The following is a 26,126-nucleotide window of genomic DNA, read 5'->3' on the forward strand; positions in this document are numbered from 1 at the left end:
ATACAAACAAATAGAAGGAGCACCTATGGGATCACCCTCTCACCTGTCATCGCAAACCTCTACATGGAACACTTTGAAACACAAGCTCTAGAAAAATACGACCACAAACCCAAACTCTGGCTCAGATACGTAGATGACACCTTCATAATCTGGCCACACGGGAAAGAAAAACTGAACAACTTCCTCACATACCTCAACAGTCTACACCCCAAAATACAATTCACCATGGAAACAGAAGCCAACAATCAACTTCCTTCCTAGATGTCTTGGTATACAAAAGATCCGATGGCTCCCTAGGACACACCATCTACCAGAAGAAAACACATACTAACCGCTATCTACATGCACTCTCACACCACCACCCAGCACAGATCAATTCCGTAGCCAAGACACTCATCTCCAGAACAAAATGCTTAGCCGATGAACAACACCAAAAACCGAACTACACACTCTCACCAACGTACTCACAGCCAATGGATTCCAAAGAAAGAAGATTACCCACCTAATCCAAAAAGAAGCCCCAACCAAAATCCAAGACAGAGAACAAGAAAACGGAAAAGCCCTCCTCCCATATATAAAAGGCACTACAGACAAAATTAGCAAGATCCTCCAAAAACACAACATCAAAACAGCATTCTGCACAAACAAAAATATCCACCATCCTAAGAAACCCCAAAGACAAAATCGAATTAGAAAACCAAGGAGTATACGAAATCCCTGCACAGCCTGCCCTAACACATACATTGGACAAACTAACAGAAGAATAAGCGCACGCATTGAAGAACATAAGAACTCAATCAAAAAGAAGAAACGACCTCTTCCCTGGTCCAACACCTCAAAGCCACAGGACATGAAATTGATTTTAAAAATACCAGAACTATCGCCAAAACCGAACACTTCAACAGCAGAATAATCAGAGAAGCCATAGAGATAGAAAAACGCCCACACAGCATGAACAAACGAGATGACACCTCCCGCCTTCCAGCCATTTGGAAACCCGCCCTCATGAACAGACGAGTACCTAACATGAAGAAGGACACTGGACCCACACCCATGAGAGCCACACAAGATGCCACCACCACACTTCCATGTAGAAAACAGACTCCCACCCATTCAGAAAATGAGAAACGACCATGGACCAGAAGCTGCACTGCAGCTGCATCACTACCCACTTCAAACCCCTCTGAGCCATACATGAAGCAAACCAACACCCACTATGAAGATGCAGCAGGACCACGAACTAGAAGCCAAACAGCAAGATCACAACTCTCCAGCTCAAATCCCCCAGCAACTAAAACTAACCTGAGCACAACCAAGCCCCCTCCTGAACAGAACACGCCTCCAACCAATCAGAACACGGCTAACCCCCCAACCAATCAGAACACAGCCAAACCCCCCTACCAATGAGAACACCCCCCCACCCAATCAGAACACAGCCAAGCCCCCACCCAATCAAGTTCCACCCCACTGGCAGTTAAAAGGAGGAAGCAGCTGCAATCTCCATTACTCTGAGAAGCACAGAGCTGGAGACAGAAGCCTGAAGATGATGAATGAGACTTCATCGAAACGTTGCCTAGATACTTCAAATCTTACGCGGGAGAAAACCCGAACAACCAAAGATCTATATATATATATATATATATATATATATATATATATATATATATTCATGTTCTTATTTTGATTTTGAGTTATAGGAAGTCACAGTTAAATTTTGGAAGGAGGAATTTGCCAGTCAATGCTGAGAATATTTTTTGTCATTTTTGATTATGTGGTCATTCTGTATTTGTACTATTAAAAGAAAATCAGAATAACAATAATCTAATGTGGACATGGAAACAATGCACATTTCCTAAGCCTTATACTCAAAAATTAACATGACATTCTTTCCTCTGCTTGGTTTCTTTACTCAACATATTCAGTGCAACTGATTTAATAATTTCTGTTTCTCTGTCTCCTTAAATTACCAACTGCAAGGCAAAAGCAAGGAACAAACACACAAACAAAAAAGGAATATTTCTTGGTGGAAGTAAAAATATGTGACCAAATTTTTCCATCCCTCATCATGAGTTGAATTGATTGTGGTGGGATATAAATGCAATAAATTATAAATAAACCAGAAAACAAAACCAATAAAAAATAATGGTTGGTGTATTGGTTAAGTTGTTGGAGTTGGAGTTTCAAAATATTGATAAATGTTGCTTTAAACTGCACTAAAGAACAATGTAAGATAAATTAAGATTAGTAATTAAAAATATTTCAGTTTGAAAAATAAATGAAATGTCAGTAGTCTAAAAACAAACTACCTATGTTTTTCAATGAGAATTATAGGATATATGATATGTATTTTTAATTTCAGGGAAAGGAAATATTTCACAAATCTATCCGATCAGCCCAGTTTTATTATATAGATACGTTCATATTACTGTCCTGTGGAGCAGAATTTTATTTATTAAGATATTATCTTGACACCAGTAAAGATGAGATAAAACGGTATGTAAATATATAGGATTGTATTTAAAGTAGCATTAACAGTAAATGTAAATGTAATATTGTTGACGTGTGCAAGCCATTCAATAGTTCTTTAAACAGTATAGAAACACCAGTATTAGTGCAAAAAATCATAAAATGTGAGGTTTCTTATGCAGTAGCTTTCAGAAACAGAAACATTGTTTATATAGATTTGTTATAGCTGTTAAGGTTGTACTGATATTAAATATTCATTATGTATACTGCAAAATATGTAGATATTAACTTGTATAACAAGTATAAATTTTGCCATAAATAAAAACAATTATCAAAATGAAAAGTGTCCCAAGAGAGAAGATTGAGTCTGATCAGAATTAAGTGGATTTTTTTGCATTATATCAGATTTAATTTTAAAACTTTTGTGGAATTATTATTGCTTTTTTATTTTTATTTTCCATTATGTTATTTCTAGAGTTATGAGTTATGTAATATTACCCCACTGCAGAAGGATGCATAACATTGCTGCATTCTGATAGAGTAATCAGTTATAGCTACTATTTTTTTAAAGTAAATAGTCATTCTTAAAACATAAAAAACCAGATCAAAAAAGAAGAAAAATTAAAGCTGGCTTTATTATCTTTTGGAATAATAAAAATATGCTGTTTCAAAATAGTTTTAGAAAGTGCGAATAGGTATTTAGAAAGCATTACTAAACAGAATTAACTGATTAATAAATTAAAAGAAGTCAAGTAGAGATATGTCTATTGTTTTAACTGAAAAAGAAGAATCGGAAATGAAAGAAAATGGGAATGATTGATTTTATAAACTAAGCCATTTCCCATTTGACAGATGGAATCATAGTACAGGGAAAACTAAGAAAAAAGCTATTACATTACATTATTAACCATTTATGTAACTTCAATTTCCCCAATTTCTTCCACGTATGTATCACTGTGCTATTTCTGACATTTTTTCTATCTGGTGAGTCAGATTTAGAAAAAAGATGAAATGGAAAAAAAAATGTGGAACATAGACAGAAACATGAATAATGTGTTAAATCTCTTCTATTAAAGTTATACTTTATGGGATAGTTTCAATTGTGATGGCTCATTCACATTATCATAGTTAGGTGTGGGCTAAATCAGGTGTCTCCAACCTTGGCAGCTTTAAGACTTGTGGACTTCAACTCCCAGAATTTTGGGAGTTGAAGTCCACAAGTCTTTAAAGTTGCCAAGGTTGGAGACCCCTGGGCTAAATAGCATTGGACTGAACTTCATAGTTTTACTATTGATTCCTCCCCCTTACAAATTTGGAGTGAGTGGACAGGTTCCATAGCATGAAAACAGAAAACTTGAACTTGTTATGCCTTGTTGCATTCCTGATCCAGACTAAGCAGTTTAGGCCTATAATTTGCATTACAGAATAAAATCAAAATAAATAGGAGTTTTACTGTATTGCAGATTCCACAGCACAGACTCTTGATTCAGGGTTGGATCACTGATTTAAAAAGAGTTAAAATTCCCTGCTCCCTATTTCCCCTCTCTGCCAGGTTCAGGAGGCTTGTGCAGGTAATTCTTTGGAGGAAAAACCCACCCATTCCTTTTGGCAACTCTCTTGCTATTAAATAAAAATAAATGCTGCCTTAAAAGCAAACTCTAGGGAAAAATCATACTGGAGGTGGGATGACAAGCCCATTGCATAAGCTGAGAGCCACTCATATCATGTTGGACAGGAACCAGCATATAATACAAGTGCGCAAAGAGTGGAACAGAAGAATTTGACATTTTAACTATCAAGCTGAGCTTGCATATATTGCATAGCTGAAATTCTTTGTCAATTGTCCCAGTATAAGTCTAGGAAAACAATATTTTCCACTGTGATGGGAAGGAACTTTAATTTTTGCTATTGGGATATATTCAGAAGTTTTACATTTTGCAGTTCTTTGTTAGATAGAACATACATATTATTTTCATAGGTTAAAAGAAAAATGTATATGTAACTTAATACAGTACCTGGTGTGTGTTAATGAAAATATGGAAGACAAAGATCTGCCGTTCTTTTTTAATGATAACAAGAAGTATATTTTAAGAAAATCTTTACTTTTTTGGCAAAATATTTGGATCCTATATCTCCCCAAAGTAGAAAAGATAAGACTAAAAAATAGATGCTAGAACAAAGACTTTGAAATATGGGTTGGAGTAAATATAGGTTCTTCACAAGATACAGATACATGTTTATATGCTTTATTTGTGCAGATATAGAACAAAGAGTATTTGCAAATCAATACAGAAATTTCCAATGGCTTCTACAGTGGAAATTACCAGCCTTTCAGCAGTGAACGATTTCTACTCTTGTATCCTCTTATCATTATTATTGTTGCTGTTTTGCAAAAGGCATTAGTTGTTTAACTATAGTTCTTTATTGTAGTATAGGTAGTCTACATCTTACAACCACAATTGAGTGTAAAATTTCTGTTGCTAAGCAAGACAGTTAAGTAGATTTTGCCCCATTTATGACCACAGTGCTAAGTGAATCACTGCCGCTGTGAACAACGCTGTGACACCGTTGTTAAGTGAACGTGTCTTCCCTATTGACTTTGCTTGTCAGAAGGTCACAAAAGGAGATCACTTGATCCTGAGACACTGCAACCATCATAAATAGGAGTCAGTTGCCCAGTGTCTGATCGATCACATGATCTTAGAGATGCTGCAATGATCATTAAGTGTGAAAAATGGTCATAGGTTTTTTCAGCACCATTGTAACTGAGCTGTTATAAGTTGAGGACTAACTATAATAAGCAAAAATAAATCACAAAGATAATAAGTATTATGAGCTTTCATATTCTAGCAACTATTGTCATGCCTTAGTGACTGAAACCTGGGATCATGTGGAATCATCTACTTGTATGGTGCTAACTGTGGAACTCCATGTGACCAACTCTGCCTTCTAGTCTGTTAAAAGCTTGATATTCCTATAGTAAATTATTTAAATGCAGGCATATTTTTCCTGACAAATGAAAGCCTAGAAATGCTGACTGCTGTACTTGTAACGTATAATTTATCTAATGGAACTTTAACTTAACAGAAATTACAGATATTGTATTGGCAGCTGGGAGTAACCGAGCACTAGAAATATTTGACCTCAATGTGGGCCGTAGTGCAGCAGTGATAAGAGATGCTCATTCTAGATCAGTTCACCAAATTTGCCAAAATAAGGTAGGCACAATCTCTGTTTATATTTCCAATATTACCCAAAGTACAAATGAATACAGTAAGTACACATATGAGCAAACTAATGATTAAATACTTTCAAACTTTGCAAAGGATAACTTGATTTATATTTTGAATGCTTTTATCTTGGCTGGGAAAATGTCTGCTACATTGGATGGAAGATCTGGGCAAGTAATGCTAATTTTGCTCCTCCGGATCTGCGTGTCAAGCAGTTATAGCCATTCAAGTTTCTGCGACTTCTTTGAACATAATTTGTGCTGTGGGTTGGAGACCTGAAGCCAGCTTCTATTTTCAATTTAAATATATGGCATTTTCAACAAAAGCTTACAGTACAGATTTCAGGCAGCCCAGTTGTGTTCTTCCCACCCCAAGATAGTACTTTCAACTTCCCTCAAGTTCTCATTTTAACTTTCTTTGAAACCAATTAGCATTCCATAAGCAATGTATGTATGTACACTATGTATATATGTATGTATGTATGTATGTATGTATGTATGTATGTATGTATGTATTTATACAATTTATTAGCCATCCATTTTACCACAGGGTAACTCTGGGCAGTTTATAGTCATAAGGAGCCAATAATCCCTACTCATGGTCAGTCATGCCCTAATCACTTCCCATCTTGACTATTGCAACATGCTCTACATGGGGCTGCCCCTCAAAATGTATTTATACAGGTACATTAAAACACATATAAATTAAAGCCAAACATTAAAATCTAATCACATGTGAGGAGGGTGAGGGAAGAGTGGAAAGAGATAGGATCTGTTGTTACTTGATCAGCCACCTCCACTGAATATATTGATTGTTCACTGAAATTATTATATTGTCCTATTTTCCCTCCTTATTTTCCCTTTCTTTTGTAAATGCACATTTGTTTTGTGCTTATGGAAATCATAAGATCTCTGGAGTTTTTCAGTATGTACGTTTGGGGCTGTTTGGTTACATGGAATGTAGATATGCATTCAATATTATTGCCTAAAGTACAGTCTGAATATTTCAATCCTACCAAATACTGTTTCAGTGTTGCTCAACTCAGTTATTTGACATCTGTTTTGTCAAATGTTTTGTCTTTGTGAATACTCCAAAGTAAAAGATGTACACAATGTTGTGGTCTGTTTTTAAAAATTTGTTTTGGAATATTATGAATTAAATCAGGAAAGTTGCAATAGATGCTGTATTTTTGATTCAGAGAGTCTGTTGCTTCATCCTGAAGTACCATAAGTTTGTACACCATTATTTTTCATAAAAAACACCCATAAAACATGTTTGCAATTCCAATGAGTTACAAAAGCTACTGCCTGATGTTCTATTAGCATACTCGGGATTTTAGAAAGAAACGCTGTTTCACAGATGTAACTGGAAAACTTCAGATCCATTAGTGAGTTCCACCCCCCATCTTTAGTTTTCTGAAATATTATATAAATTATTTTATGCTCCAGTGGTAAATGTATTGCTTTAGTATGTTTCTTACAATTAATTTGCTCACTGATTTGCACACCAGTCTTCCAACACTATTGTTAGGAGGCAAGTGCTCTTGGTTTCAATTATATATCTATTCCCAAGTATTCAAGCTTAGTTCAATTATTAAGAACATTAAGAAAAAAAATAATTTTTTTTCTAATTGCTTTTTAATTTAGGCTTGTTTTTTATTTTTAAACTATAAACTGCATCATAATCTTAGATATTTGTCACAGAGAGAATGATAGCAGCGTCATTACCATAATAGGTCATGTATCCATCATGTGAAGGGAAGTAAGTCTAAACAATACTTTTAATGCCTCCTTCCTATGTGCTAATTTATTCCATGTTAGTACAGTGCATGTTTAGACAGTATGACATTGTACATAAAGTATGATTTGGCAAGATGCGTAACAGAACCACTGATTTCCCTTGTGGTAAAACTTTATTAGAAGACATTCATTTTTATAAATTTGGACTGATTATTCTTCTTAAGTTTCTATTCCATGAATAATGTTTTACTTAAAGAAACATTAGTATCCTGCAGAGTTTTATGTTCAGTAAATGTATGCTTCCTTTTCTAATATATGCATATAAGTTTTAACCTCTAGTCCAGACTATACACTGACTTGGCAAGTTTCCTGCTGTCAAGCTACTAAATTGTAAATATGTACACACACACACATCATGTTTATATACTTATAGTAACATTTCATATATTTATGGAGTCACACTAAGTATGATCAATACTTAAATAGTGGAATGATGTTGAGTTCCAATATGTACATGGGTCAATCAACATAGGATCAGCTCTAGGGTCATTGGCATTTCATGCAGAAGACTGCCTTTAAAATCTTAATTATGGTTTCAGGCAATGATAGGATTCAATTTTTTTTACTACCAGTTCTGTAGGTGTGGCTTGGCAGGCGTGGCAGGGGAAGGATACTGTAAAATCTCCAGTCAGAGGTGGTATTTGCCAGTTCTCTAAACTACTCAAAATTTCCTCTCCGGTTCTTCAGAACTGGTCAGAACCTACTGAATACCACCTCTGGTTTCAGGGTTCTGTGAATCTCTGTGATATAAGGAAACCTAAAAGTAATGATTTTCATGACTTAACCTCAAATCATGATTTGTGATGCCATAATATAAATCTGAACTTGTGCCCTAATCTGCCACTTTACAAACTAGATTTGTAAGAGATTACTAACAGAAGCTTGGAACATAAGAATTTATGAATCACTTATTCTGTTCCCATTCAAAAGATTTATACTCCATATACTCCAGAAATGTGCTGACTTAGGTACTTTTGAAGCTGAGTGGTAAATAAATGAAAACAAAAGCAAGTAAACACTTCTAACGATTTTAATTTTTGTACTGTAGAGTAGATGTAATGTGATTTCTTAAATATATTAGCAAAACAAATGGTTTGATATATATTGCCTAAATTAGGCAATCAAATTGCCTTTGATTGTTGAGAGGCTAGGGTTGTAATGTTTGCAAGTACCTTTTTCTTTACCATGAGCTAATAAAAAACTCTCTAATCCTTGTGTAATATAGTCAGAGCAACATCAATTAAATAATTCAAAAACCTGGTGCAGTATGATTCATTTTAAGTGGTTTTCTTAGAATTCTTTGAGAGTTTCATCTATATAGAATGTTTAGGCCTGCTATCTGATATTAGTGGTATATCTGTGTTTAACTATATGGATCTTGTCATTTTAGACACTACCCTTTTCCTTATTCTTCATCTCAGTCTTTAAAATGAGCTCAACATACCTTTCCTCTATAATCTTTTAGTTTAGTCAACGGCAATTCTGTAAGTGATAAAATTGTATATTTTTTCCTTTGGGATTTTAGTTGTAAGGTGATTGTTTGGACAGACTTTATGTGCAGCTTCTTGTTTGTAAGCTATAGAACTCTGCAATCTAGGCTACAGTTCGAATCTCACAGGCGTAAGATTGACACAGCCTTCCATCCTTCCGAGGTGGGTAAAATGAGGACCCAGATTGTTGGGGGCAATAGGCTGTAAACTGCTTAGAGCAAAGGTCTAAGTACTATTGCTATTGCTATAATATGAATTAAGTGTACTCATCCAAACAAGTCATAGGATATGGAAGATTCGTATTAAATGTTCTAGAAAGTGGAAAAGACTGTTCTTTTATCAATTTAAGAAAGCCTTATGTGCCTATAGCATGAACCAAACTTTGGATTCGAAGTTGTATGGGTGAGATTTTGTATTTAGTTGCTTATCCACCAAATCTTTTAATTTTAGGTGCCAATAGTTTAAGGAATAGACACACTGGGATATTATCTGACTTATCCCTTATGCTGTTAAGCTCATTAGTCAGGCTGCAGACAGCCATACATCTTGGATGTCTTTTTTGTTGTAGCATTGAAACAGTTCCTTAAAATGACTTTAGCATAGTTTTTTATATTGTTTTATGAGACTGGTCTGTTACAACACTTAACTGTACTAAACCCTACAAGCGTCATTTGTTGTATGTTGGCCCTTTCCTCTGTTTTATTTTCCCAGTGTCAGCAGAATGACTTTAAGTTAGTTAAGCAGAGCTCACTTTGAAATTTGTGGACATACATCCACATGGGGAATGAAATTGGTTTTATTTTCATGAAAAATGGAAGATTACAATCCAATATAAACCTTTTCAACAAATATTCAACTTTCATACAAAAATGCTGGCAGCAAAACACCATGGCTGTATTAAGCAAATACTTTTGGGAAAGCTTTGGGAAGAGATGCTGTTAGGGGTAGAAAATGAAGGTGCAATCCAGAAGATGCACATCCTATTATATAAGAGGATATTTGAAATATATATATATATATATATATATATATATATATATATATATATATATATATATATATATATATATATATATGAATGATATTCAGCTTTGTTCGGGTATTTTCCCACATCATTATGGTTGTGCTTTTAAAGTTTTAGCAACGTTTCGGCAGAATCTCATCTGCCATCATCAGGCTTCTGTACTGTGTTCATCGACGTGGGAAAATACCTGAACAAAGCTAAATACCATACATGTAAGTACCTGCGAAAACTTTTATATATATATATGTATGTGGATCTTTCGTTGTTCGGGTTTTCTCCCGCGTAAGATTCGAAGTATCTAGGCAACAGAGCCGAAGACAGAAGCCTGAAGATGATGAATGAGACTTCATCGAAACGTTGCCTAGATACTTCGAATCTCACGCAGGAGAAAACCCGAACAACCAAAGATCCACATACAAATACCCGCGAGAACCTCAGAAAACAAATATATATACACACACACACACACACACACACACACACACACACATACATACATATATGCATATATACATACACACATATACATTCATATGTATTTGTACACACAAAATTAACAATTTTTAAGGCTAACAATTTGATAATTTTATATAATTTCCCTTTATGTTAGAAATTTATATTTTATTGTTTTTTGAAATTATATAATTTGAAATTATATGTATAATTTAAAAAAGCAATAGAATATAAACTAAAATAAATGGAAATTATATAAAATTATCAAATTGTTAGCTTTAAACATTTTTAGTCTTATACATAATATATGTTGGGGGGTTTTCTGTTATGCTACCACCACATATAAGATCCAAAACTATTTTGTTCTGAAAACAATTACTGTAATCCAGCTTCAGGTGGAATGTATTCTTAAGTCTCACAAGGTTGCCTGAGTATAAAGGACACAAGGTTTGTTGATTATACAGTTAATTAAGTCCCCCCCACCCCACCCTTTCCATGGTACACTGATATCATTTCAAGCTTAGTTTTAAGTCCCGTGTACTGTAGCTGGCCAGACCAAGGAAGCAAGAAATATATAGATTTAGAAAGGAATTTTTAATTTTACCTCTGGTAAATACGGAACTTGGAAACTGTAAGTGAAATTTCCCAGCTTCATTTACCAGGGGGTTAATTAATGTGGAGTCTCTTTGAAGACATCATTATACCTTTGTTTAATTTTCTTCCTGTCTGGTCTGTCTTGCCATCTATGAGATAAATTGACTTGTCTGTTGCTTTTACTTCGTTTTTTTTCCTAGCCTCCTAGTTATTTCTCACACCCAATAAAATGTATTAGCCTAGTGTGCAATATTCACTGTTTGGCGTTCAATTCAGGGTTAGTGGAAAATTAAGGGCTTTATCCAAGCTTTAGGAGCATACATTCTACTTACATAGTGACACTTCATATTTCTCTTCTTGCCTGTGATTGCCCCCAAATCATCACTGAACAGTGTTGTAATCTTCTGAAGAAGATCATGATATGGGATTGAATAATCAGTTCCTCTGGCAGAATAGTACCAGAATAAGGCCAATGGATTTTTGTTCAATAAAAATAAGAAATATGTGTTTATTAGATTCAATTTACATTTGAAATGCTATTTTTGTAAACCTCTGGTCTAGAGAGAGAGTGTTCAGGATGCCAGAACTTTCAGAAAGAACCACCACATAGATTCCTGTGCCTGGCTCTTTGATTAATAAAGTTAATGAGGCATCCTATTGTCTACTGGACTACACACATTCACCTTTGAATCAGAGCTTTGGATAAGAGACAACAACATTTTAATACAACCCAGCAAGCCTAAGCAGGATTATAAATCCAGTGTTCCCATTTCTTAGCCTAGCATTAGCCACAAGGTACTCTGTTCCGTAATAAATATAGTTCCAAAACTATGTTTCTTGGGTGCCTTTTTATCATCTCCAGACCTCAGAAATGTTCCAGTTGCTTTTGAATGCAAGGGACTATTGTCAATTTAACTCAGACTTCTGCTGTAATTATATTGTTTAAAGCACATTTAACCTTAATCTCATTTTAACAAGGGATTGACAAGCTTTGCAGATGCCGTGTACCCTTATATAATCTCATATGATGACCCAGAAACTTGAACATTTTTTTTTAACAAAGGGGGAACTCAGTTTTGGGGAGATCATTAAATCTTACCTTCCATGATTTCATGCAAAACAGGAAAGTCATGGGATATCAAATAAATGTCAAACTCTGTTGGCAAATTTGGCTTTCTCATACAAGAATTTGTGAGATTTCATAAAATCATAGAAACGTCGTAAAATTGAGTGTGGTCACTTGTTGACCTGCTTAATGACCATCACAGCTTATAGTCGTAATTGTAAATTCAATTATGGTTGTAAGTCCAGGACTGTCTGCAATTTAATTTGTCTTTCTGCCTTTTTTTCAACATAGTACCATCAGCATTCCTCATTTTGGCCTTATTTTAAGTGACAAAAAAAGGAATGAAATGTTATAAATAAGCAAACAATAACCTGGTCTTTCTGGTCTTTCAATGTTTGTTTAATGCTTCAAATATTTATATGATTCCTTTTAATCTGAAAAGGATTAGAAAAGCAGTTAATTCCTAATAAAGGTCTATCTTAAATGAAAAAAGATTGTAAAACAGTTTGAAATATACTTCGAAAAAATAAAATAAAAATAAAAGAATTTAAAGCCTTAAGATAATGGTTGATCTAGGAAATGAATCTGTTTTATAAAGTGATTTCCTTTGGCTCAAAAATGGCTTTTTTTACTTTCCTAGAGTTGCACTTTGAATAAAATCAATTCATATGATTTATAAATGTACTCCAAACTGTAGTAACAAGATAAGCGTCAATGAGCGAAAGTGAAAGTTAGATTTAATAATTGTCTGAATGGCTGTATGACATTTGCATTGAAGAAAAATCTGATCCTTTGTCAATATTGGTTTTTATTATTTTATTTATTATTACATTTCTTGTGTGGAGTTTCAACAGTGGAAATGTTTTCTAAACTACACATGCTACTGTAATTTTAAACTAATGTTTGTTTTTCCTGCAGGGATCATCTTTTAGCTGTCAACCACAGGAAGCTTATAATCTCTTTTTAACAGCAGCTATTGGTGATGGTATCAAACTTTGGGATTTGAGAACATTGAGGTAACAGCCAGTCATTTTGCTGTTTGCCATGTTTCCTTTGGTAATTCTTGATAAGTGCTTTCTAATGTTTTTTCTTGCAAGACTTCATACTGACTTCTTTGAAATACTTGATATTTGCAAAGTTATGGAACTTCTGCATGATTTGGTGAAGTTTGGTTAGTCCATCTTTGAAACAGCTGCTTAGAACAGTTCAGAAATAAGGCAACATATAAATATTTCTGAATAAATAAATAATTTATCCCCAGCATAAATTAACTTATGGTTTCTGTTAGATATCATATAATTTAGGGAGTACAAAATTGCAAAAATGATTGTGGGGTCGTATTAAAGACAAAATGTTTACTCTGTGGCATTTTGTCTTCCTCAAATGCAGATGTGCTTTGGTGACACAGCTTTCTGAACACAGCACACAAACAACCAATAAATATTTTGTGGCACATGATAAAAAATAGACAGTCTACGTTTGTCCTTGCATGAGACTAAACTGGGAAAAAAACATGGAGAATATTGCATAGGTTCTTTAGTTTAAACTCATTCTCAATAATAAAATCTAAATATTGCTATATTAAAATGTAACTTAGTCATGTGATGAAATGCCAGTGACTGAGGGAAAACTATCATAAAAGCTTGGGGAAAGATAAATATAAAAGAAGAAATTTCATCAGGAGGAGAGATTGGGGAGTATGGGTATGTAATCATATAAGTCAGACAAATGTAACACAGGGAAAAATTGATGTAACCCAATTGGCAGAATTCCACAACCACTTTACTTAAGGATTAGCGATTTGTTGCGTACAGTTTTGCATTGTATCTGATGAAGTAAATTGTAATCTACAAAAACATGTGTAATGCATTTCTTCCTGAGACACCACAGGATTTTTGTTGATTATAACTGAATATGCAAGTTTACATTATTTATGGTATAATGTAACCTACCTATACATTGATTCTTGACTCTAGTTTTTGTTGTTATGAATGAAATGGCATTATGTTACCCCCCCCCCCAATTCAAGTGACAAATTTTAAAAAAATTACAATGAACTTAACAAACTGGAATGCACTTTTTTATTCTTAAAAAGTGTTCACTTGTCTGAACTGAAAAAAATATTTCAATATAGGGTTACAAACTACAGAAGCAGTACAGGAAAGTACACATGGGAGATCTTTGTAAATCATTAAATGTCCAAGGCAAATGTTTTGGAAAAAAATTAGCCTGGAAGAAGTTGGAGGCAACTCTATAAAAAAATCCCCAACAGAATTTTACCTTTTAAATAGGAATTAGCACATTTTTTGAAACAATAATGGCTTATTACTCCTAGCAAATGTCTAAATATAATACAATGAAATATTTGGGATAAAAAGTTAACTGCATTATATCCTTATGTTTTTTCTATCAATTGGTTTAACTACTATTCATGAAGAGTAAAAAGTTAATTTTTCTAACAGGTTACTCACTTGCTGTCTCTTTTTAAAACATTAATTTAAGATTTGAGGGGGTATGGTAAAATAGTTAAAATACAGTCTGTGTAATTTATCTATATTGTAATCCTAAATTATATAGTCTAATATGCTATACTGTTGGCTACTTCTAGAGTATTTGATTTCTTCCCTCCCTTTTCTTCCTTCTATTTATATTTCCTCTAGTTTGTATTGTCTCTGTCAGTGCTGTTGACTGGTTTAATTTAACATCATGGTAGTCAGAGGTGGTATTCAGCAGGCTCTGACGAGAACTGGTAGCAGAAATTTTGAGTAGTTTGGAGAACTGGCAAATACCACCTCTGACTGGAGATTTTACAGTATCCTTCCCCTGCCATGCCTACCAAGCCACGCCCACAGAACCGGTAGTAAAAAAAATTGAATCCCACCACTGATGGTAGTGTGCTATGACTAGCACTAACTGCTCAGCTGCAGTTGACTTTGTGAGGCTGATACCGTAGATGGTCTTGTCCATTTTGGTTCCTAATACTAAGGCTAGTAATGGAAATTTTAATGGAAATGTTAAAATCTGAATTCCAAATTATGTGGGCATTCTTTATATATGAAAACAAATAATATTTACCAGCACCTACTCATTTATGGAAGTATACCACAGTCCTTGGGTCAAAAGTTCTAGTAATGAAGCTGTAGAATTGTTTCAACATATTCTATCAGAGGCAACAGCAATTGTTTGTGCACAAATTTAGGAAGCTTTTATATAAAAACAGAAATAAGAACGTAGCAATGGTTGGATCATGCCAAAATTCTGACTACATATTTATTTGGCTGATCAGATTTCCCCAGAAATGAGAAGTTCGCAGGCTGGGGTAGTTCTCTCTTTTTTTCATCCATGGTAGTCAGGCGTATAGTCCCTTGGATCTTCGAGCAACTTAGTTTCGTATCTGCACTAAAAGCACAAATCTCTCACAAATTACAAGAATTATATGAAGAAGATAACAGTCTCTAATGCCAATCACTTTTCAGTTATGATGGTAACCTTATAACCAATATTCACATTTATGACTTTCACCAGTCTGTAATCATAAACACAGTCTCAATTTCAGTTAGACACCACTTTGTTTATTGGCTGAGTTGCCAGACTCAGTGGTGCTTGCTAAATAAGGAATACCTGTACAGTTTAAGCTTATAGACTGAGCAAAGTCGTGAGACACCAGTTCTTGGAGTGAGGATTCAGATGGTTATGCTGGGAGAAATTTAGACAGGATAAGACAGAAATGCTTCAAGCTGCGCTGGATGGGTAATTTTATCTGTGAAAACCCAGAGCCTATGGGTCCTTTTGGATTCCCTGATGAACCTGGATACCTAGGTTTTTGTGGTGTCCAGAAATGTGTTGGCACAGTTCAGGATGGTATCTAATTCTAAGCATTCCTGAAGATGTCAGATTTGGCCATGATGACACAAGCTATTGAGCTACCATAACATAGTCTGAGAAAAGCACTGAGAAACAGAAAAGAGCTAGTCCAAAATGCTGCAGCCAGACTGATGTCTAGAACTGATTAAAAGGAATATGCAATTCCCTTCTTAATACCCTTCCACTGCTGGCAGTCTGTTCCTGGAACCATGTCAAAATGTTGGTTATGATCTATAGTTTTATATATAATTTAGACCTAATTTATTTGAAGGATCCTATTCTGCCTTATGAGCCAATTCATACTTTTAAAATTGCAAAAGAAGTCATTCTCTCTGTGTTGCCACAGTTAGGGGTACCTTCTGCTGCTACTGGAATTACTTCTGTGTTTACATTTTACAAATGTAATCTTTCTCTAATGAGCCACAGGGAGGACAATTCTTTGATGGAATGTTGGAATAAAAATGCAATAAACAAGTGGTAATAAATTTTTCAGAAGCATACTTTTTGTAAAGAAAAATCACGCAAATCATTATAGAAATTATTAGTGAAATAAAGTTTGTCATCTATTTCTAAGCTTATATTGCAGCAATTTGTAATGTAAAGAGCATAGAAATATAGAGAAGTTGGGTTTGCTTTAGACTCTCCTAATATTATTTCAGGCATTTTCTGCCTATATCCTGATCATAGACTGCATGTGAAGAATATTAACCCAGTTATCCCAGCCTTTCCTGTAGCACCTAAAAGTTATGTGACAAAGATTTAATTGCATAGAATACCACCAATAAGCTGATTTCTATAAAACATTTGTAAATATTTTTGCTTTCAGCAGTATGTGGCATTTGAATTATTAATTGCTTCTATGTTAAGTCAGAATAGAGGAAAAGATACATGTCCTTCGTGATCTATGAACATCTTGATCCATGAATGTTTATCCATAGAGATATATGAGTCTGGATTTCATAATTGTATATTATGAGAACTATTAGCATGAATTTTATATTTGTATATTATATTATGATTCCACTGTAAAAAGTTGATTGAAGTGTAAAGGTTTTTATTTGTTTTTCAGCCAAATTTCAAAAGCAGCTTAGATAAACTATTTCTTCACAAATAAGATCTACAAGCCTTGGGATTTATTTTATGCTTTTGGAACAGACAAAATGGGTTTATATTTCCATAAACTGGGAGCCACCATCCTCATATATAAATCTGAGACCTCCAAGAGTTAAGAAATTAGCTGTTACTATAATGTAACAAATTCTCATCTATTAATCAAAGAGAAAATATGCGAGTGAGGATTTGTTTATAGAGTTCCATCTATTTCACACAGAAAAGAAAGAAGATATTGTACTCAGTTATGGAATGCCCAAATGTTTAGTAGTAGGAACATTTATTTCCTTTATTTTATCCATATGATTTGTTGAAAATGTTCTGCAGCATATAATAACCACTGTGAATAATACCTCTGAACATACCCAGTGGTAAGCCTCTTATAAATTTCTTTTGAGATAAACAATTTCTTGCTGCAGTAGATATGGGGCATTGTTTTTCTTGGATAATCTCAAAAAACTAAGCAGGATGGAAAGTGATTAGCTCTTGGATGGGTAGCCACTGGAAAATTCCAGGACTATAGGTAGACCGGAAGGACTTGGAAAAAGATAGTGGCAAATAGCTTCCATATAATTGCCAGAAAGACTGTAGTTAAACTGATCTCAAGAATGTTTCCTGTATTAAATTATTATTATTAAAGACAGTTTTCTAAGCTATTTAGTCATATTATGTTATTGTGTCAGGTTTCAACCAAGAACAGCAATCCAGCCAAAGTTCAGTTGTTTGTTTGCTTATGCTGTATAGACAGAATCTTGCCAGACTAAAGCTATATTCCCCTAACCTATGAATATACCCCAGGAGACTCTAGGGAATAGCTATGCTCAATCTCTTCCTCCCTCCATGATCCATCTCCAGACTGTGTTGTCTCTTGTATCACCCCCCCCTTTCCTTGGAATGTGTTGTGTTCCTTCCTTCCTGGGAAACTGCTGCATTACTGAAATCCATCACACCACCTCCCAATTCATAGACACATCTCATTGCATCATGGCTATTAATTAATGTTTCTTACATTGATGTCTTAAAGACATCAGGTAGAACAGTGTTGAAGAATTTCTGAACCTGTATAAGAAATTAAAAATTATATTGGAAAATAAACTGATGCCGGTATTCAATGAAAGATACCAAATCCCTACAACTCATTCATCAAAATTGGGAAAGGAAAATCATAGATCTTCATATCAATTATCTGTTTTTAGCTAAATTAGGAACAGTACCTTTATTCTAATTTATGTTTCTTGAATACAATAGTGTACATATATCACTAAGCATATACATAATGTCTCATGCATCACTACCCTTCTTACATATATGTTCTAAAAATTAAAAATTAAATGTTAAAAAATATACTAGGACTAAGTAAATCAACACAACAAAATATTTGCAAATATTTGCTGATTAAATGTATTGAATTTCTCTTCCTAATCACAACAGATGTAATGCCCAGAGAACAGCAAATTGAACATATAGAAATAGAGAAATAGTCCTAATAACGTAACAAAGTCAATTCTGCATCTAGCACTGCAAGTCATAATTGAAGAAGATACTAATTGAAGAAGATACTATTTCCTTGAGATATTTAACATGAATACAACTTTTTCTGCTTATATATGTCTTCCAATAGTTTTATAATTTATATATTTGTTGTTACGTATGTACATAATACCTTTATAAAATTCAATAATATTTTAATTTTAAAAATCTATTTAAATAAGAGAGTTTAAGTATAGTGTAATACACAAAATAGTTAAATTCTCTTATTTTTAAGCAACTGGAGCATGTTATGGTGTATCGTATTCAATTCTGTTCATTCAATCAATCAGTCAATCAATCAATCAATCAATCAGCTGCCTGTTGGATGTTGATTATGAGTCAGAGATAAATAGAATATGTAATTCAAAGAATGAGTGAATTTAGAAGCATTATTTTAAAATTCGTAGTACTTAAATTTGTTAAATTTCTGCAGGTGTGAGCGTCGTTTTGAAGGTCATAATAGCCGCAGTCATCCATGTGGAATTAGTGTTTCTCCCTGTGGCCAATTCATTGCTTGTGGATCTGAAGATAAATGTGTATGTATAGTAGTTTACTTCTGACAGAATGTGATACTCCAAAAGCTGGCAACTTTCAATTAACCACCATTACAGTCTGGTGTACAGTCATCTTTCCAGGAATTTATTTATTAGACTTTTTTTATCCTACCTGTACTATTTTTTATAAATAGCTCAAAGTGGAGAATACTCTTTCCTCCTTCTAGTTTCCCCATAACAACTCTGTGAGATAAATTTACCAAGCTGGCTTTTGTGCCTGTAATCAGCTTATTCACAATAGTACAGATAGACCATGATTTAGGGCCACGGTTGAACCCCAAATTTATGTTGCTAAGTGAGAAATTTGTTAGGTGAGTTTTGCCCCATTTTAATATGACTTTTCTTGCCACATTTGTTAAGTAAATCACTGCAGTAGTAACACAGTTGTTAAGTGACTCTGGTTTCCCCATTGACTATGCTTGTCAGAAAGGTCGCAAAAGGTGACCACATGACCCCAGGACACTGCAACCAGAATAAAGATGAGTCAGTTGCCAAGCACCCGAATGTAAATCATGACAATGGGGATGCTGCAAAGATCATAAGTGTGAAAAATGCTCATGTCACTTCTTTCAGTGCTGTTGTAACTTTGGAAGGTCACTAAATGAACTGTGGTAACTTGAGCACGATCTGTATGGGCACTCGCATAAATTGAAATTCTAAATTTGTGGAATAGCAACACATTGATGATTCTGAACTTTCAAGTTCCTTCCAAGAACTATAATAATACTATTTGATAAATAAGTAACTAGTTGCCTACAAAAGAATGTCTTAAAATTGACTACATCTCCAACATGAAAATGATAATAAATTAGCTTTTTATAATCATTCACTGAAAACTCCAATAAACAGTTTTTGCCATTTTTAAATAGTATAAAATATACTTCATGTTTCTTAAAAACCTGGAGACATTGATTTTACAGAGTAGTTTATTCCAATTCTTTATTCTGTATGTATAATTGAAATTAATGCGGTTTTCATATTCATGATAGTAAATTGCTGGTTGGTGTCTGTCAAGCTTTCTTCAATACACAAGTGTTTCCCAGATTCTGGAAGCCGTGAAGGCCCCTGTACACAGGAAGAAAGATAACCTTGACAGTAATATATAAAACAGTTGCCAATAAAGGATAATATTTGTACCTAGGGTTCAAATAAGTGTACATTGATTATGTTATCTTGTTTGGGTAATGAAAAGTCTGCAAGAAAACAAGCAAGCTCAGAGAGCGCCAAAACCCCCTCAAGAACTATTGACAAAAGAGACTGCACCATTTTTTAAGTCCTGAGAAACAAGGTAATACAGTATTTGGAAGTTGCTCAAACAGACACCTTTTTGATTCACTGGAATATAAAAAAGAGGAGGAGGAGGAGGAAGTATAGCCTAATCAGACTTACAAGATTTTGTTATTAAAGCCAGTCCCAGTTAAAATAATCCTAGTCTTCACATGGAATTGACTTCTTGGCCTCGTCTATCCAAATAATGTAACTAAAAAGTATTTTAACTGTTCATATTGCCATTCATTCGTCTCATCAAAGTTATTTTCCTTTTGCTGTGCTTCAAAGTTGTTAAAGATACCACTATATATATTACCTGACAGTGAGCACTAAACCAAATTTCATGGCAAATTCTGTCCAAAAAGATTTTTCCAGCCATTTTTAAATGGGGATTACTCTGCAGCCTCACTTTATTATGAGAGTTGGACTCAGATTTTAAGATTCTTCCCAATGGAATGAATTATTTTATTTGTATAGTAGTTATTTCATAACAAATTAAAATTACAGAATAGTAAAATTAAAAAAAATGAATAAGACAATAAATAAAATAACAGCAAATATACCAAATTAAACAAAACGAAAATGGCAGCAAGTACAATATGTGCTTTCTTATGGGTGTAGTTATGGATTCCAGTATGAACCAATTTATCTCACTATTTGGTACAGACCAGACAAAAGTAGTTAAAGCCTTTTCTGTTTTTTTTCCTTTGATTTATAACAACAGAAACGGGACATTAGAAACATTCCTATGTGTCTTTTTTTAAAAAAGGCAAGGTTTTTCTGTGGTTGAATAGTTTACATAGTTTGAGGATCTTTTCTTAAAATAAGGCTACATATTTTCAGTTAAATATTTACTAATGTTTAAACATAGAATATTATAGAAGTAACACAGAAGACCTATGTATAAATAGGGTAAATAGATTGTGCTGATGTATTTATTGAAACATGATAGGAGTTATTTAAAATAATATGGAAATACTTGAGTAGAAAAATGGCTGTTTCAAATAAAGGTACACCCAACACTTTTTTTTGCATATTTTTAAATGATACCTTATTGAAATGAATACATATTGGAGATATCTAATAGAAATGTACAGGTAGTATTAAGCAAGAATAGAATCATAGGATTGGGAGAGATCTTGGAGTCTTCTGTCTATGCAAGAATACTCATAGCATGCCACAAAATCACTGTCTTGAAAGATGCCAGTGATGGAGTGCTGATGACTTCAGGAGACAGAATGTTCAAGTTCTCATTGTCCTTTTTATATTTGTGGTGACCAGAACTGGGCACAATTATTTATTTATTTAGTGTATGTCACCAAGTATTTCAAGTGAAGCCTGGCCAGGACACAAAAATAGTACTAGCACTCCCTGTGATCTTGACCATTCTCGGTGAAGACTGCATTGACTCTTTTGGCAATTGCAACGTATTACTAGCTCATGTTTAATCTGTGGTCTTTAAGGTTCTTCTCACAAGTACAACAGCTAAGTCAGGTATTACCTAACTAGATGAGTGCATGTCTCGAAGATGTTTTTTTCAAAAGGCAACTGGACTTTATTGTTTCTTTGAAGACATTTCACTTATTTATTTTTATTTATTTATTTATTTTGTCAAGCGATTATAAGATAACAGTATAAGCATGGTTATGAATACATGGAATAGATACATATAAGAAAAATAAAGAGAATCAATAGGACAGGGATGGTAGGCACATTGGTACGCTTATGCACGCCCCCTACAGACCCCTTAGGAAAGGGGTGAGGTCAATAGTAGACAGTCTAAGGTTAAAGTTTTTGGGGTTTGGGGAAGAAACCACAGAGTCAGGTAGAGTATTCCAGACATTGACCACTCTGTTGCTGAAGTCGTATTTCCTGCAATCAAGTTTGGTTCTTATCCAAGAAGCTTCTTTGGTTCTGAGTGAATACTAGGGAATGGAAGGATTTATATTTGTTGCAGTCATCTAGTCATTAGCATTCTTCGCGAGAATCATTAAGACCATTTGGAGGTTTATCTGTGCTCTCAGGCTCACTATAATAAGGTAAATGGATGTGGAACCTTCTTGGAACTGTTGAAAGGATTGTGTTGTGATCATGTACAGATCTGTACATTGGAGAAACAAGTGGTACAACATAGAAGAATAAATCAATCAGGACAAGATTCAGCACTCGATCTGCATTTGAAAGACAAAGGTCACTCTTTTGAAAACAATGAAGTCCACATTCTGGACAGAGAGGAAGGATCCTCTGGTTTGAAAGAGGGCTCAAAGAGGCTATCTACATTAGGATTGAACGGTTCTCTCTCAACAGAGGGGGAGGGATGTGACAGCACCTACCTCCTGTTTACAACACAGGTCTTTCAGCAGCTCCAAGAAGGTTCCACACCCATTTGCACCGTTAGGTGACCCTGAGGGCACAGATAAGTCCAAAATATACACTTGTCTAACAGCTAACATACAGACGGCTTCTCAGTCGCCAATTGTTCATATACTCTGGATGCAAACAACACTTTATTTTCACATTTAGTCAAACATGTTTTATACTGTAGATAAGTAGATAATTTGAATTATTTAAAATACTTTGATATTATTTGTAAAATCATGTCTGAAAATAGATACATGTTTCTGAAAGTAGTTGAGTTATTAAAATATTGATATTGAATAGTACTAGGCATATAGATACAATTAATAGTAATATCAATTGGTGATTTTTTTGTGTGTATCTTTAAGTCATTCATGGTTCTTGCTGACTGCTGGGACAAGTCCTTGTAGATTTTTTGACAACATTTTTTGGAAATAGCTTGCCATTGCCTTATTTATTAAGGGCTGAGAAGGAACATCTGGCGCAAAGATTCTAGTTGTCTTTGTTGCTAAGCCAAGACTTGGATTCATTGCCTCCTAGTTTCTAGCTGGTACCTTAAATTGCTACACAGAACTGGTTCTCATTGGTAATATGAGTAATAATAAAAATGTGATCCAGATAGATTTTGTAAATTCATTTTGTGTTCAAAATGAATAAATGTATGATTTCTGGAGAAGGCAAGTCTATGTACTCTGAGAATATTTTTATGGACTATAGGGTAGCATGATCTCTGCAACAACTATTTTTAATGGTGTTAAGCGGTTTAAAGGAATCAAAACATTATTTCAGTAGCCAATGATGGTACACACTGGGAACCTTTATTTTTATACCTTCTAACTCTCCAGAATTTAAGCTAACCCTAAAGTTCTCATTGTTAATTCAAATGAATAACAACAACTAGCAAATCAAAGCCCACCGCATTTGTATCTGCCTTGCCTACAATCAGTCAATAGAGTGTAGCATTAATAACAGGTGAGTCCAAATTAGGCTCAAAAAAGTCAAGTTGTGACTGTATGATCAAAACCCTATCCCCTTTTCAGGTGTGTATGAACACATGTAAATAATTAAATCGAATTTAACTTTACCTTCCTCTCCCCGCAAATGTCCTTGAGCAAAGGAAGCATTGGATTGTTGTTCAATATTATCTTATGAAGGGCTGGACTTTTGATAAGTGTACATTTTGCTAAGAGGGATTTAAAATAAAAACTCTTGTTCCCTGATGGGCTATTGGCAACTTTAAATGTGTGTTCTTTTTCAGGCTTACATATATGAGAAGCATTCCAGCACCTATTCTTATAAATTGACAGGACACACTGAATCCGTAATCAACGTGGCTTTTAATCCATCATCTCCCCAGGTATTTTTAATTTTTTTCCTTACAAATTTTAATTTCTGAACGTTTGTTAATTAAATATTGTATTGCCTCCATTTCTCAGCATATTTTTTAAAAAATCCCATTATAATTCCATTGACGATCAATTATTTTGCTGTTAAGGTTACGTCAAGTTAGCAGTATCTCACTTGATATCTGAAAAGAAATGTATATAATTTCTGATTATGTGGAAGAGCAAGGCGTGATCATTGTGGCTCCAGGGAAACTGTGGAGACACAGTTGTCTGGTGTGGAACTCCGATCAGCTGTGTGTGGGATTTAAATGAAGATGCGTTGTTCGCTCTCCGCTGGCTCCAAGTGATCCAGTTCAAGAGCTCTGCCGGTGTGGTTAATAGGGCTTGAGGGAAGGAGCTCCGCTTCTCTGGGGAAGGAGAGGAAGGCTCCGGAATTCAGCGGGTTTTGGGGGGCTCTGCTTTACGTTTTTGGGAAGGCTCTCCGAAGAAGGCCGATTAATGGTCCAATTGTTCTGGCTAGCAGGAGCTCCGCCAGCGTGATTAGGGCTCCAGGGCTTCGGAATCCAGCATTTTTTGGGCTCCAGTTTACTCACGGTTTCTGGCGCAGGTGGCAGCTTTAAAGATGATTTCTGGTGCAGGCGGTGGCTTTATAGGCTGATAGCACTCCAGGAGCGAGAGCCTCACCTTCCTAAGTTGGGCGCCACCATCTTTTGTCTTTTTCATGTGCTTCACCCATCACTTCCTTCCCTCTATGGACTCCAGCCAATAAATCTCTAATTAGCTAATCTTTAGTTAGCAATAGCAATAGCACTTAGACTTACATGCTGCTTCATAGTGCTTTACAGCACTCTCTAAGTAGTTTACAGAGTCATCATATTGCCCCCAACAATCTAAGTCCTCGTTTTAACAACCTCAGAAGTTTGGAAGGCTGAGTCAACCTTATACCTAGTTAGGTACTGAGATGCCATCAAGTTAGTTTGACATCTGGTGATGACTGCTATTTTATGCCTAATTAATTTCCAAATCTCAATGGCTGCAAGAATTAAATAATAATAATATTACAGTGGGATATCAAAGTACTCCAATGTTCTGCAAATGAAACACTACTTTAAGCACTGAGTTTGTGACAAAACTTTAGAATATGAGGTGGTTTGTTCCATGCTTTGAACATTTAAAGGACCGTTGTGAGTTCAAAACAATGGAATAATTTGCACATCCCTCTGCAAATGGATATTTGAAAAGTCACCTTGCAATGAGATGAGTGGCAAATAAATTTAATAAATAAAATTAAAAGATGACAAGACGAAAGTGATTTAAAAAACACTTGCTTTTTGGACAGGAGAAAAAAATCTACCCAACTTAATTTAAATTGACAGATCTCTGTGTCTGTATCTAAGCACCTATCTATACATGAATATAAAGAAACCGCAGTGTGTCCATTCATTATGCAGGTTTTATTTGGGTGCAGCTGACACTGAATGATGTTTGGTTATTAAAGTTTAGTTTCCCACACTTTGCATTTTGCATCAGTAGTTTTCAGCATGCCAAGATGCCAGAACCAATAACTAAGGTATAATAAACATGTCCATTTTCTGTAGACAGCATCTGCCATGAATAATTTAAAACATTGTATTCACTGAAGGAAGTATGATCTATTGAATACATGAGGCAGGAATTGGGGTAGCTTCATTCAGAAATAACAGTTTATGAATAAGGATATATAACTGCAGCCACAACATTTTTCTGTTTGACAGTGCAGCATTTCTTGGAGATTTTAATTCAAACTATTTATTTTATTAATTAAATTTATATACCACCTAGCACCAAGTGATACTAGATGGTAATCAAGGACAATAAAAATTAATGGAATGAAATTAATTATATCAAGGGTAATAGGACATCCACAATGATTATCTGTTGTTATCTTCCAACCATATTCATATTGTATAGTTATCAGTGCCAGATTTTTTTTG

The 26,126-nt window shown here is 34.5% G+C and overlaps 1 protein-coding gene across 3 annotated transcripts in view; it reads left to right on the forward strand.

Annotated features, from left to right (window-relative positions):
* The window catches only part of WDR27 (WD repeat domain 27), an 84,209-nt gene that overhangs the window by 34,248 nt on the left and 23,835 nt on the right, over nucleotides 1–26,126 (forward strand). Inside the window, exons 19-24 of one of the 3 annotated variants that reach the window (XM_087937902.1) lie at nucleotides 2,360–2,493; nucleotides 4,725–4,822; nucleotides 5,563–5,684; nucleotides 13,041–13,138; nucleotides 19,060–19,162; nucleotides 24,066–24,164. In XM_087937902.1, the coding sequence (XP_087794028.1) occupies nucleotides 2,360–2,493; nucleotides 4,725–4,822; nucleotides 5,563–5,684; nucleotides 13,041–13,138; nucleotides 19,060–19,162; nucleotides 24,066–24,164 (654 nt within the window). The remainder of the gene's footprint in view (nucleotides 1–2,359; nucleotides 2,494–4,724; nucleotides 4,823–5,562; nucleotides 5,685–13,040; nucleotides 13,139–19,059; nucleotides 19,163–24,065; nucleotides 24,165–26,126) is intronic. The other 2 variants (XR_015744431.1, XM_087937906.1) reach the window with 2 other exon arrangements.

The sequence above is a fragment of the Pseudonaja textilis genome, chromosome 1, assembly GCF_049901715.1.
Source record: "Pseudonaja textilis isolate UNSWEBS1 chromosome 1, rPseTex1.2, whole genome shotgun sequence".
In the NCBI taxonomy this organism is placed as follows: Eukaryota; Metazoa; Chordata; class Lepidosauria; order Squamata; family Elapidae; genus Pseudonaja; species Pseudonaja textilis.